General features: G+C 47.4%; 1 protein-coding gene across 1 annotated transcript in view; it reads right to left on the reverse strand.

Moving 5' to 3' along the window:
* Positions 1-15,834, reverse strand: part of LOC144761766 (uncharacterized) — a 638,918-nt gene that overhangs the window by 334,720 nt on the left and 288,364 nt on the right. Inside the window, exon 4 of the mRNA XM_078647014.1 lies at positions 4,481-4,600. Within this exon, the coding sequence (XP_078503140.1) occupies positions 4,481-4,600 (120 nt within the window). The remainder of the gene's footprint in view (positions 1-4,480; positions 4,601-15,834) is intronic.

The raw sequence follows: 15,834 nt of genomic DNA on the forward strand, positions 1-15,834 counted from the left end.
CACATACCAAAGCTAGGCCCGATGGGTGCAGCTGGAGGGGATATATGACGTTACCACGCGTTCTTTTACCACGCAGACCATTACCACGCATTTTTTACAACGCAGGACCCTTTACCACGAATACCTTTACAACGCAATACACTACAACGCAGGTACTATTACAACGCATACCATTACAACGTAAGTATAGGTAAGTAAATAATATGGTAAAATAATGTAATTATTAATAATATTTTTTTAATTAATACATTATTATTTTAATATTTAATATTTTAATTATTTATATTAATATGTATTTATTAATTTTTAAATATATGTTAAAAAATACCCCTGTACCCCAAAACCCAAACCCAGCCCTGAAACCTAAAAATACCCCTGAACCCCAAAACCCAAACCCAGCCCTGAAACCTAAAAATACCCCTGTACCCCAAAACCCAAACCCAACCCTGAAACCTAAAAATACCCCTGTACCCCAAAACCCAAACCCAGCCCTGAACCCTAAAAATACCCCTGTACCCCAAAAACTGAAAACTGACCCTGAACCCTAAAAATACCCCTTTACCCAAAACTGAAAACTGACCCTGAACCCTAAAAATACCCCTTTACCCAAAAACTGAAAACTAACCCTGAACCCTAAAAATACCCCTTTACCCAAAAACTGAAAACTGACCCTGAACCCTAAAAATACCCATTTACCCAAAACCCAAACCTAAAATATTTTAAATAAAATTATATACTTACCAATACTTACGTTGTAATGGTATGCGTTGTAAAGGTATCTGCGTTGTAAATACCTGCGTTGTAATGGTATGCGTGGTAAAGGGTCCTGCGTTGTAAAAGTTGCGTGGTAAAGGTAGGTCGTGGTAAAAGTTGCATGGTAAAGGTTGTATACCAGCTGGAGGGGGCTGTTAGTATGAACTGTGTAGCAACAAGCTCCCTGCTGGAGCTCCGGCCTTTGCATATTCACATATACTGCACCACGGCAGCATAGGTTTAATTACCATATTTTTGTGTACGCCGTGCGAGCCTACTGTTGTGTTGTTTTCGCCACCTAGTTTCCAGTGTCTGCTACTGTCCATCGAAAGATGGCCAAAAAGCTAATGTGCAAATAAGCAGACATTGTAAAAGTATTTTCTGAAATCTCTTTACAAAGATCTTGCTGAGGGACAAGAAAGACTAAGAATATTCCGGAAATGTAATGAAAACAGCAAAGTGTGATACCAGTGAGAAGGCGAAAAACACCTGCTGGACTCTTATCAGGCTGCACAGTTGTAATTTGGACCTTTTATGCATGTTGTTTGTGCCCTTCTGTAAGGACACAGACAAGCTACAAAGCAAAGGCGTGGCATGTCCACACAGCAACTATCTGGGTTTAATGCAATTCAAATGTTCATTTATATATTTTTTCCTGTCAAGGTGATAAACATGCCATTTTCCCACAACACTTCAACGTCAGGCATATCGTTTGTATCTGGCCACAACTTCAGTTTGTGCCTGGCGCTAGGCTCTTTCTCTCTTTTTTTAAATAATCTTTTGGTTGAATTTTTTGTTGAGTCGATACAAAGAGACAAAGAACACATGAAATGCCTGTTTCCACAGCACCTACTCACAAAGAACAGGAAGTCGCTATTGGCCCTAACTCGCTTTAATGTCATATCTCATTCTTCTCGAGCTTCAGCCCGCGCCGCTGCCTCTTTACCTCTCTTTCCATTCTTCCCTCTCTTAAAGACTTCAAAGAGTCTTCTCTTGCTGTCTCGCGCAATACCCCATTTTGCTTTTTTTACCTGTTCTGCATTCACCCTTCCTTGCCTAATATCCTACTCCGACTTCTTCCTTTGAGGTGTTTCCTTTAAGATACATCAGGACACCCCTCCCTTTGCTTATTCTGAATTTGCGTTTCAAGTACTGGCGCCAAGATTTATACACCCCACATTTTTAGGTCTTGCCTAGGCAGCGCGCAAGCGCTGCATAGAAGATGACCTCTTGGAATCACTCAGTACTTTTTTGGAAACTTGTGCATGGGATGTATGACGTTACAACGCAGGCTATTACAACGCCTGCCTTTACAACGCGGTTTTTACATCGCAATCCATTACAACGCATAGCGCTTTGGGGTGCTGGATAGTGAAAAGTTTAATTTACTATTCCAACACCAGTCCCCGTGGACACTAGGGAAGGTGTTGGATAGTAAATTAAACTTATTCCCTATCCTAGAGTGCCCCCCAGCGCAATGCGTTGTAATGGTTTGCGTTGTAATGACCGCGTTGTAATGGTAGTACGTTGTAAAAGTTTTGTTGTAAAGGTTGTTCACCTTGTGCATGTACTGCACTGTTTCCAATGAGCACTCGTGCATGTATGACGTTTACCTTGCGGGAGCGAGCAGCTCGCCATCTGTTGGGTTTCCTATTTCAAAGGCTCCACGCGTTCACGTTGTGGCTGCACCTCCGGGCACTGTTTTCTGTAAACAGCGCTTGTTTCTAATAGCTTTCACTTTCGTGCTCGTGCTTAGTGCAGAACAGACCCTGGGGCAATGTGAGCCCCAGGTTAGGAGGCCCCCTCCCGGTGTCCGTAATCTCCATCCTCCCCCCCACTCCTGTTGTCCATGTTCTCCATGCTTCCACCCCCTCCCCTTGTTTATTATTATTACTTGTATGGTCAGAATATCAAATGAAATATATGGTTTTCTGCTTACAGCTGGTGGCCGAAGGGTGGCGATATTGCACTGTGTGAGAGTGCACAATGTGGCGGTCTGTGGAGACAGATTAGCTTGTCGAGGAAATCGAGTTGGCTCCCGAGAGCCCAATAATGCTTAATTGCTTAGAAGGATGGAAAAGGGTAAGTCGCACTGGCTTGCTGAACCTGTAAAGTGTCAAACCTGTGCTTCTGAAAAACTGACAGTGACTACCATCTGTTGGGGAAGTGCCTCAGAAGGGCCACTAGGGGTCGGACTCTGCAAATCACTTGTCGAGTCAGTGTCGCCTCTGTATGACTAGCAGGGTTGAGGCGAATGGAAAACTGAGGATTTTTGAGCCACGCTGCAGGCTGGCTGGCATGTAAGATCGGTACTTAGTAATTTACGGACTGGCAGAGACAGTGAGTGATGTGCCACGACGTTTGAGCTCAGTCGCACGTCGTGCTCTTCGGGCTGGGGCAGAGTCGTTCAAATTACAAGGCGACCCTTCATGCCACTGACGATAACATGGGTTACTGTTAACCGACTTTATAATACTCTTTAAGTTGCCCTGTGAAAGAGGAAGGATGAGGCTGTCATCTGCCGCCCCAATATCAGACCTGTACTGGCTATTCACACCTCTATGTTACACGGGTGTTGACACGCCGAGGTATCGAGGGTATTATTTTCTGTATCTATGCGTCATGTTTTTAGTAGGGCAAGGGGGGCTCGGAGTAAGGTTCCCAGTGTTGTTTGCCGCCTGGGTTTTTTTTCTATTTGGACTTATCTCCAGCCCCTCTTGGTACCCTCCACCAATTTTCACCCCATAGGATTTCCACGGCGTGAGTCACCCGAGGCCCCTCTTTACAGGATCCCTGGCACAGCAGTCTGTCAGAGACAAAAGATAACAGTCTCTGTGGCTCTGTGAGCTCCTCGCAAGTGGGCGTGCCATCCTGGCAAAGTGCAAGTGTGAAACAAGCATCAGCAAATCAATAGGCCTTGCCTTGCTAAGCTGGTGCGATGGTTAGATTTTGTAAAATGTTTTGTTGCAAGCATATGCTACAGAAATAATAAGAGTAAAAGGATTTGTTGTGCCTGTAAGTTGTAGCCATATGCGTCTAATAAAAATTAAAAACAAGCATTGGCATAGCCAATAGGTCTCACGTTTGGGACCGTATAAGTATTTAATTATGCAGCACAATTTCCTTGGTGCAACAACATCAACTGTTGCATGGCTAAACACTTATAAGGTCCCAAAGGCGAGACCTATTGGCTATGCCAATGCTTGTTTTTATTACCATTCCCCCTATATTTTATTGACTTGCCTTATATATACACCATTGTCGTTTTATTGTTATTCGCTTGATTTTGTAACTTTGCCCCATTCTAGGTCTAGGTTTTGAGAGAGCAAGTGTAACATAGACCTATGGTTTACAATACACAAAGACTGGGCTTGGGTGAGTCCCTTTCAACCACTGGCTTTCTTCGACCCGACTATTTTAGCAGTTGGGTTGATACTTTTTCAATCAAGTTTTGGCGCAGCCTAACGTATTTTTCGGTCACCTCTTACCAAATGCTAACGACTGTTTGAGGGCATCCTAACATTATGCGTTAGCACTGCATATTTGAATACGTAAAATCCATGGATATTGGCTTTGTGAATGCTTGTTCTTGTAAAGTAAGTGTGCATACCTCGGGCTGCGGTCGTGCTTTATAAAACGGCATGAATAAAATAAAACATGTTTGCAGCAGTATGATGCAAGTAATTAAACGCACGTTAATAGTGTGGGGCAGAATAAGGCCACTCACCTGAAGAGGCCAGGGTCATGACGCACGCGCAGGAGTTGCACTGCACAGCAGCGTCGCCCGACTCCAGCAGATCAAGCATTGGCTCCAGCAAACCGGCTTCGACGACCACTTCTTTCTTTACTGTTCATGAACAGGAAAAAACAGGCGAAATTAAACATCCAGGGTCAAAACAAAAAAAACTTTTTTAACTGGTCATTTTAGTCTTCTTTTATCAGCAGGGCGGCAAAAAACGGAGGGCAGCCCGCCGTTAGGAAACGTACAATGTTAACTATCACAAACGTCTTTGAAACTGGAAGAAAATCTTGAGTAACAAAAGGTCAGTGATGTGTCATCGTTCTTACAGGGTAGGAAAGTGTGGCATTACTGCAGAATAGAGGCTCCGGGCAGAGACATTTTCAAGTAACATTGCGAACAGCGTGGTTCGATTAAACGTTCCAAATGACACGATTTTTAGGTCTCGCCTGTCAATGCGCATGCGCATTGAGCAGAGCGAGACTATAGGGCTTTAAACAAAGTTTACCTAACTGCGGCGATTTGGTGCTGTGCCCGTGGCTTTTAGGTCAATGCGCTTGCGCATTGACCTAAAATGCGCGTGCACATCACCAAATCGCCGTCTGTCCCCTCAGCCGCATTCCTCCCACACCTTTTGAAGTGAAGCTTAGCTTCACTTCAAAGGCCCCGGCTGCTTCACACCCACATGCCGCTCTCCCCGCTCCGCCCCCTCCCCTGCCCGCCGTGTGCATTTCTCCTCCCCCCCTCCCCACAGCAATGCCCTCCGTCTTGTTTCCTTTCTTGTTTCTCTGGGAACTTTGCACTCCGATGACGCTGAATGGAGTGTGTTTACATGCTCAAGGCAGGCTGGGCTCACCGGTGGTCCTACACACAGCAGCAGCTGGCTTTTGTGTGTGCCTCTAGCAGTCTCTTTTCTTTGCCTATTGCTAACCTTACTTTCTTATCCAGAAAGCCAATCTTTTTGGTTGCAAACGGTTCTGTGCCACAAATAAGGTTACCAGCCGTTCATTTGTGCCGATCACCCTCTCTCTTACTCCTGATATTTTCTACTACAGATAGTTATCGGGCATGGAGATTAGCCTATTTTTTTTTACATATTGGCACACGAAAACTACAACTCCCAGAAGATACTCGTTTGTTAAATCAAAGCTCAGTTCTACAAACCTGGTGTTCAGTGCACATACATGCAAAACCTGGCAACTTTGCAGTAAGCCACCAAAATCTCAGAGCCACGGCAATTCAAGCTCCGTGCATGCATGCAGACTGAGGAGGGTGCAGGGCCTGTACTTTGCTCCCACCTGCAGCCCGAGGTATCTTCTCACGTGCTGCTTAAACTCTGTCTTTTTCTGCAGTACAAGCAATGTGCCCACCACAGGCTGCGTCCAGTAGCAGAGGTTGTTACCAGTTAGCAAAGGACTTCCTGATCAGTGATTGTCAGCAAAGCCCAAAGCTATAATGCAGGGCCCTGGATGCTTTTTTAAATGGGATTTCTCCGTCGTCAAGATGCGCATTGTCTGCTTCAGCCACCTTACACCTGCTGCCAGGGTGGTGTACTGGAGCTTGAAGCCATCTCCTCTGCGTTCGGCCCCGTTCTGATTACCTCTGAGTCCTCCACATCACCTGTTCTTTCACTTTCGCTTTCTCGTTATATGCCCATATACATCTCCCATCACACTCACCCTCACTCACCCTCACCCACCCTCACTCACCCTCACCCTCACCCTCGCTCACCCTCACCCTCACTCACCCTCACCCACCCTCACCCTCACTCACCCTCAACCCCTCACCCTCACTCACCCTCACTCACCCTCACCCTCACTCACCCTCACCCTCACTCACACTCAACCCCTCACCCTCACTCACCCTCATTCACCCTCACCCTCACTCACCCTCACCCTCACTCACCCTCATTCACCCTCACCCTCACTCACCCTCACTCACCCTCACTCACCCTCAACCCCTCACCCTCACTCACCCTCAACCCCTCACCCTTACTCACCCTCACTCACCCTCACCCTCACTCACCCTCACCCTCACTCACCCTCACTCACCCTCACCCTCACCCTCAACCCCTCACCCTCACTCACCCTCACTCACCCTCAAACCCTCACTCACCCTCACCCTCAACCCCTCACCCTCACTCACCCTCAAACCCTCACCCTCACTCACCCTCACCCTCACTCACCCTCACCCTCACTCACCTTCAACCCCTCACCCTCACTCACCCTCAACCCCTCACCCTCACCCTCACTCACCCTCAACCCCTCACCCTCACTCACCCTCAACCCCTCACCATCAACCCCTCACTCACCCTCACTCACCCTCACTCACCCCCAACCCCTCACCCTCACCCTCACTCACCCTCAACCCCTCACCCTCACTCACCCTCAACCCCTCACTCTCACTCACCCTCACCCTCACCCTCCCTCAACCCCTCACCCTCACCCTCAACCCCTCACCCTCACTCACCCTCACTCACCCTCACCCTCACTCACCCTCAACCCCTCACCCTCACTCACCCTCAACCCCTCACCCTCACTCACCCTCACTCACCCTCACCCTCACTCACCCTCACCCTCACTCACCCTCAACCCCTCACCCTCACTCACCCTCACTCACCCTCAACCCCTCACCCTCACTCACCCTCACCCTCACCCACCCTCAAGCCCTCACCCTCACTCACCCTCACCCTCCCTCACCCTCACTCACCCTCAACCCCTCACCCTCACTCACCCTCAACCCATCACCCTCACTCACCCTCAACCCCTCACCCTCACTCACCCTTAACCCCTCACCCTCAACCCCTCAACCTCACTCACCCTCACCCTCACTCACCCTCAACCCCTCACCCTCACTCACCCTCAACCCCTCACCCTCACTCACCCTCACTCACCCTCACTCACCCTCACCCTCACCCTCACTCACCCTCACCCTCACTCACCCTCACTCACCCTCACTCACCCTCACCCACCCTCACTCACCCTCACTCACCCTCACTCACCCTCACCCTCACTCACCCTCACCCTCACTCACCCTCACCCTCACCCTCACCCTCACTCACCCTCACCCTCACTCACCCTCACCCTCACTCACCCTCACCCACCCTCACCCTCACTCACCCTCACCCTCACCCTCACTCACCCTCACTCACCCTCACTCACCCTCACTCACCCTCAACCCCTCACCCTCACCCTCACCCTCACTCACCCTGACTCACCCTCACCCTCACTCACCCTCACCCTCACTCACCCTCCCCCTCACTCACCCTCACTCACCCTCAACCCCTCACCCTCACTCACCCTCAACCCTCACCCTCACTCACCCTCAACCCCTCACCCTCAACCCCTCACTCACCCTCACTCACCCTCACTCTCACTCACCCTCACTCTCACTCACCCTCACTCACCCTCAACCCCTCACCCTCACTCACCCTCACCCTCACCCTCACTCACACTCAACCCCTCACCCTCAACCCCTCACCCTCACTCACCCTCAACCCCTCACCCTCACCCTCACTCACCCTCACCCTCACTCACCCTCAACCCCTCACCCTCACTCACCCTCACTCACCCTCACTCACCCTCACCCTCACTCACCCTCAACCCCTCACCCTCACCCTCACTCACCCTCACCCTCACTCACCCTCAACCCCTCACCCTCACTCACCCTCACTCACCCTCACCCTCACTCACCCTCAACCCCTCACCCTCAACCCCTCACCCTCACCCTCACTCACCCTCACCCTCACTCACCCTCAACCCCTCACCCTCAACCCCTCACCCTCACTCACCCTCAACCCCTCACCCTCACTCACCCTCAGCCCCTCACCCTCAGCCCCTCACCCTCACTCACCCTCACTCACCCTCACTCACCCTCACCCACCCTCACCCTCACTCACCCTCACCCTCACTCACCCTCACCCTCACTCACCCTCACTCACCCTCACTCACCCTCACCCACCCTCACTCACCCTCACCCTCACTCACCCTCACCCTCACTCTCACTCACCCTCACCCTCACTCACCCTCACTCACCCTCACTCACCCTCACCCACCCTCACCCTCACTCACCCTCACCCACCCTCACTCACCCTCACCCTCACTCACCCTCACCCTCACTCACCCTCAACCCCTCACCCTCACTCACCCTCACTCACCCTCACCCTCACTCACCCTCAACCCCTCACCCTCACCCTCACTCACCCTCAACCCCTCACCCTCACTCACCCTCAACCCCCACTCACCCTCAACCCCCACTCACCCTCAACCCCACACTCACCCTCAACCCCTCACTCACCCTCACTCTCACTCACCCTCACTCACCCTCAACCCCTCACCCTCACTCACCCTCAACCCCTCACCCTCACTCACCCTCAAACCCTCACCCTCACTCACCCTCACCCTCAACCCCTCACCCTCACTCACCCTCAACCCCTCACCCTCACTCACCCTCACCCTCACTCACCCTCAACCCCTCACCCTCAACCCCTCACCCTCACTCACCCTCACCCTCACTCACCCTCAACCCCTCACCCTCACTCACCCTCAACCCCTCACCCTCACTCACCCTCACAACACATATTGTGTTACAATAGGTGTCACATTTGCGAAAGATAAAACTATTGCCATTGTAAATAACAAAGCTATTAATTTCGCTATTTTCAAAACAAGCACATAAATAAAAAATGTGTCCTTTACAATACCAATAGCTCAAACTTTCCTAATGCGAGACCTATTGCATTGCTGTGCTTCTCTCCCCTGCTGCACTCTCCTGCTCTCTAGAGATGTGGCCTAACGACCAGAGCTGCCATCTAAGTGACGTAAATACAAAACATGTTGCATTCCAAATGCTATAGGTGTCACATTCGCGAAAGTTATAACTATTGGCATTGTAAATGACAAAGCCATCAATTTAGCAATTTTAAAAACCAACAAATAAATAAAATATGTCATTTACAAGACCAATAACTACAACTTTTCTAATGCGAGACCTATTGCATTTCCAATGCTTGTTTCAAATGCTACTGCTACACTTAGTCACCGTCAGTGCTAGCTAGGGTGCCTGCGTTGCAGGGACAGATTGTTTATGTGCAGGAATGTGTGCCTTCCTCCACATAAACTATCCCCAATGGCCTTTTGTAACTTCTATGTGTGCTGCAGAATGCAGCACACATAGAATTTGCAATGAATCATATTTTTTTTCAAGATTGTTTATGTGCAGGAAGGACACCTTCCTGCACAGAAACAATCAATGGCGTTTCGCTGTTTCTATGTGTGCTGCAGAATGCAGCACACATAAAAACAACGAAAGCGAGGAGAAATAAAGCATTTCTCCTCGTTTCACCAAGGTAAGACCAGGTTTTTTTTGGTCTTAATTTTGGCGCTGCCCCATATTTACGCCACCCTTGTAAATATGCAGCAGCGTTATAATCAATGGGTGTTGAGGTGGAACACCTACTGCAACACCCATTGTCCTCCCCTTTCACGCCAAGTGTAGCGTGAATGGGAGCCTTATTTACAAGACAGCATTAAGCCACTTTAAGTGGTTTAACGCTGCCTTGTAAATAAGGCAACGCCCGTATCGCAACCACAACGTCACTAAAAGTGACATTCTGTTGGAGAAAGGGGCTGTTAAATATGCCCCTCAGTGTTTTCTTTGCAAACTGATGGCTTCCCAAAGGGCTGCTTTACAAATTATGCCCAACAGATCCACATAGTGAAAGGCTTCCCATGCTGCCAAGGCACTCCCACCATGGTTCCACGCAGGGAGTGGGAACCCATGGACTATACAGCAGTCCAAAGTACAGCAGTCTGCTCACTGATCTTTAGAGTTTTATAAGTTTGTTTGCATGTGTTAGGACCATGGCATATAACAAAAAGTTATTTTAACATAACTAGCATTATCAAAACTAATAGACCGGGAAGCACTTTACTGCTGACTGATAGATTGCTGCAGAATAGGTCTAGGAGGATAAGGCCACATGATAAGCCGTGATTACAGAGATCTCTATAGTCAGAAGAACGCAAGACATCTTTGAGCCGAGCGCTGGACCATCAAAATCACTCATTATCTCTCAGAACAAGGATTCAAGCTTAGAGCTCCATAGTGCAGAAGTGTAGGCGATCCTTGCTTTTGCCTCTAAATGACTTGAATAACTGAGTAGGACTCGTGACATGACAGCAAGATAACTGTAGTTGAGAACTGATTACATGCAGCAATCCCTCATTGGCGCAAGAGTTAGACGCTCTTGTTCACCTTAAATGTAACATTTTCTTGATCGCAGTCAGGGACCCAGATGAACACTTTTAAGTTCCATAAAACAATCCTAAGACTGGACCTCATCTGCGGCCTCTGCGAAGACAAAAGGTTAGAAAACCCCTTCTATAAAAGATATGCACTCTCTACAAAGATAAAAAGGTTTGTAAATATACCCCTATGTGATCCCAAAAAGTCGGGTGGTGAATCATAGAGCGGTGGCATCTCAAAGAAATACACAAGAAATGTGTTTGTCCATATAAAGTAAAGGAATGCAGTGCTAATGGGGTAGGGAGAAACACTCTACTCCCTAAAATGTAGTCAAAGGCAACATAGCAATAAACAGATCACTCTCAAGCACACGCTAACAAACAATATTGATAATAAAATTCAAAGATTTGGCAGTTGTCTTCTAGGTTTATTCTCTTTATTTGAATTCTCTTTTTCAACTGTTGAAATTTTTTAGAAGCCAACATGTGTTTTGTCGCTCAAAGGGAAATATCCTGCGAATTCCTCAGGGATAGATTCCCTTCCAAAGTTCCTCGAGATCCTTAGTAATTCTGTCTAGCTCTACTACCATCATAGGCATATACTATTCCTTTTCAGTGATTCGGTTTAGGTTAGTTAAGGTTTATTAATTGTGTAGGTCCATTATTGACTGGCTCCATGTGTAAGGTTTATCATTTAGGCATGTACCCAATCTTTGTCAAGGAGATGTGCCGGCATGCACACCTATCCTGTCTGACGGTCGCTGAACCAATGCCCCTATGTGACTTGGACCTTCTGGCACCATCTACAAAAGGTGACATGAGGTTCCTGATTCAGAAATTAATGAAGGATGCCTCTGCCTTAAGTCTTGAAATCTCATACAGAAATGGACCACTCTCTGTAAGGAAGAAACCTAGGTTGGCCATATTGAAACCTCAGCAGTCGAAAGCGATGAATACTGTCCTGAACACAGGGACAACTTCTTTATCATACTTGTAAACACCTATTCTGGTTAACCCAAACTATCTCCCAGGAATAACTCACAAGATGTTTTGCAGCTGGACACAAAATATCCAGCCCTTCCAAGGAGATTGTTACACAGGAGAATCTTTAACTTGCTTTAATAATAGTATGGTACCATACTTTTCAAGTTTCTGGAATTTCATGCCTGCCATGGGTCAGGTTGCAAAGCTTTCTAATGGGGTAGGCCCTTGTCTTGCTACTGTGCTGCTCTGGTCTTGCAGGCCTACATTTTTATGTGTTCCCGTGAGTTCTTTAGTTAAATGCACATTTCATGACGGATCGGCCACTGTGGTGTGGAGGTGGCCCTCGACTGGTGGTCTACTTGGGTGGAAGGGTGAACAGGATACAGTTGTAGCAAAAGGCCAGCTAGTCAGGGGTAGGTCAATGTTTGCAAGTAGGAGCATGGGGCTCTTGTCTACTGCTTCACCAGAGTGGGAGGAGAACCTTGATGCTGTGGTGTGAGAGTGTGGGTGTAGTGCATGAGGCCTGTCAACATAAAAGATAGGCCGAGGTGAGCTGGGGAGATGTTTGGCTGTTGACTGGGAGATGGGGTCTGTGTAGCGTGGAGTGGGGTTTGCAGTCTGCTCAGATCAGATGAAGGATTGATGGTTTGGCCATAAGTAGTGGCTCAGATTTCTCTCTCTCCAATTTTCATTCTGAGAGAGGGCAGTGCTGGTGGTCATCAAAGTATCTGTGGACAAACTCCTCCAGTCCTGGAAGATATCTTGTGCAGGAGACCATGGGAAAGGGGCAGGAAAAGAATGTCGGGCACATTCAGTGGGAGATAAGGAAGAGGTGGTTGCAGGTGCATGGGGTAGGAAGAGGTGGTGTGAGTGAAGGGCTCATTGGGTTCTAGGAGTTAGGGATTAAAAGACACAAAGAACAGAAATAATTGCCGGCACAGGAAGCAATGGAGGGTGCAGGGTGGGGAGATCTTATTGAGGTTTGCTTGGCCACTGATGTTTTGTTGTGTTCTTTTTTTGTACACCTGAATAACCCCTACGCCTCTTGATAAATACAGGTAAATCACATCCTCTAGCATGAATGTTATATCTCTCCTCTGTGAACTGGTTTGTACGAGCAGAGGAGAGGGTATGTTTCCAGGCTGCTCATGGCAAGCTGAGATTTGGTTTGAAGGTTAAGGTAGTATTGGCTTGTGTTGCATACCAGGAACAAGCCCTGTCCTGCACTTACTGAGGTTACCAGCCGGTAATAGGTTTGTGACCTGTCCCACAGAAAGGGGCACAGTAGGTTATGACATCAGTCTCTGCTCCACGGTCCGTTTTAGTATTAGACATCTAACTATCCAGAGGTGTGCTGTCAATAGGCAACACTAAGACCATGGAACTTGGCTGATACATTTTGTTGAGTGCTTTTGTGAGACATCTCATTAGTTGAAGTTTGCCAGCTTCAGGCTCCTATGTGTCTACCTCTCCTCCCAGATCTACCATCCTTTTTCCCCATCTTCTTCATGCTACTCTCCCAGTGCCCCATTTCCTTACTTAATGGCCTCAGCCCCTCTCCAATTGATTATGTCTGTCAGCTTCTTACCCTTTCTCGATAGATTTATCCTCTCCTGGGGCACTCGCTGCTCTAGTCCAAATACATGTGCCTCTTCCTTTGTCCTCCAAATTTTCCCAAAAGGCTCTCAGCCACCCCCCTTTGTCAGTGGTGTTTATGATATCCAGGAGTCAAGCCTAGAGAGGGGATATGATCAGGCTACATTACTGGTAATGCTACTCTGAATCACTAGAAGGTGAGAAAACTAATGCCTGCTTCCCCGGTTGATCTGAGAGACATGCAACATTCTCCAGGGCAAAAGGTGGGCACGGATTACCCGCACATGAATATCAGGACCTGTCTTCAGCCTGGAGATAGTTATGAGGAACAGTGGATGGGGAGCAGCCTTAATGCCTTAGAAGATCGTTTGGTAGGTACTAGGAGAGAAAGGTCAGTGAGGCGGTGAAGTAATAGGAGGGAAAGTGAAAACGTGTGATTGTGATAAGGAGAGATAGAGTGTGAAATGTGTGAATGTTAGCGAGAGGGTGTGGCTGAGTCACAATGAGTGAAAGCAGGGAGTATGAGTGAGCAGAATAGGTGTGAACGAGAGGAGGGTGTTTCAGGGGAGTGTGAGTATTCTAAGGCCTAGTTCTGTTGGATCCTGGATTGAAAAATTGGACACAGAAGCTAAGTGCCTACACTTGAGGCATACAAAAGCTACAATGCAGAAACAGTTCCCTTTTGGCACTCCTGCTCCTCAGCCATGTCTTACATATCCGATCTACTTGTCCGACTTTTCATTAATGTATTGAGGTTCATCAGATACCTGCAGTTTGAACTGTGTATCCATACTTCTGGAGGGTAAAGGTGAAGGTCTCCACTGCCTCTCCTTGGGCTTTTCTTCCATGAAACAGCCCTGCTTCGATAAAAGTTTGGTATGCTGAGTACCTGTGTCATACCAACAGTACTACTTAAACAAACCTGTGTCATTCCTAACACATGATTATTCTTACCGACTACTTCAGCTTTCACGGGAAGGTAGTGTAATCTTAAAACTACGACAAAACTACAAAGTTAAGCTCTGTCTGCCTGTCATGCTTACTTTCCTTCTCTTCTACAAACTGATTATTCACGTTTCACATAATCATTTAATCCCAGATGCCACCCCACAAATCACCAGTCCCTTTGCCATGAACGACTGAATAACCCATTGCACTACTAAATAGACTCCCAACCTCACTGGTTTTTCATGAGAGGTGGTTTAGACTGAGAGAACGAGAAGGATATCGAAATATGCAAACGAGAGAACCTTCAGAAGGACACTGAACCAAACCAACACAGTTCAAAAGGGAAGAGAGAACTAGAAGTGGACTTTTAGGAAACAAGGATGGAACATGAGAATAGGCTAGCATAATAACGGGGAATACAGATAAATACCTGTTCAAAACCCAGAAAGGATTTGAGTACCCTAACACAGCTAGATGACAAACCTAATCCAGCCAATCTCACATCAAAAGACATTGTCAGCAACATTACCCATCAACAGATAGGAAAGATAGGAAAGGCAATGACCAGGATTTGCTACAATTCCACAAGAGACTTATATAATGTAAAGGGCTATACGAAATGCAACCCGCTGCAATACTTCCTGTAGAGACAGCTCAACACATGTTTGTCCCACACGGGTTTGGATGGTAGTGACACAGGGCTATTCTCCCTTCTCCAGTGACCTCATTTGAATTAAAAGTCCTATACGTATTCCATTCCATGTTTACTTTCTGTAAAAGGACATGTCCAAAGCATTTGCTTCCATAGGTGTACCTACAACCACAGACTATATCTGCACCAATGCACAAAGAGAACAAGTGTTTGGGGAGCCGTCTTACATTACATTATACTTGTAGGGTAGGTTTATAAAGCCTTACACACAAAGGACAAACATCGGCTAAATAGGATCTGGACAGTCATGTGAATTCTCGGCCTGTCTGATTGTGCTTTGTATTACGCTATTGGAAGGGCGAGATTTTGATCGATACCTTAGCACTATTGATCCAAACCTCGATCTGGTCGACTGAACCTTTGTTGCCTGTCTTTGAGGAAGAAAGTGCCTCTCTCCCAAGTTAGTTCACCCAATAAAGGACCCTGCTCCAAAAGATCACAGACAACTTCTAGCTTTCAAAAGTTTATTGTAAAGATATGATAAGCTGCAAATACAGGCATCTCAGAATGAGATTCACGAGATACACAGGTCCAACTACATACATGTGCTCTCTGAAAGCCCTCAGACGAGCAACGGAAATTACTAACACAAGTTCTAAGAATAATAAAGCTATCAGCATTGACGCATATCTCTCCTTCATTTAAGTTGGAGGAAAGCACACAGGTTAGGCTGTCCCTACCCTGCTCTAGATGGTATCCCTACTTAACCAAATCCCAACCTAACAAAGGTGTCAGCAGTGAATGACCCCCAAGGGAAGTCACTCACTCTAAGTCTCTTGGTGAAAACCTATAGTTCTCCAGTCATGACCCCTCTCTGCCTACCCATCCGCTCTCTAAAGGGTCCTCAGGAATCTGCT

Source organism: Lissotriton helveticus, chromosome 6 (assembly GCF_964261635.1).
Source record: "Lissotriton helveticus chromosome 6, aLisHel1.1, whole genome shotgun sequence".
NCBI lineage: Eukaryota > Metazoa > Chordata > Amphibia > Caudata > Salamandridae > Lissotriton > Lissotriton helveticus.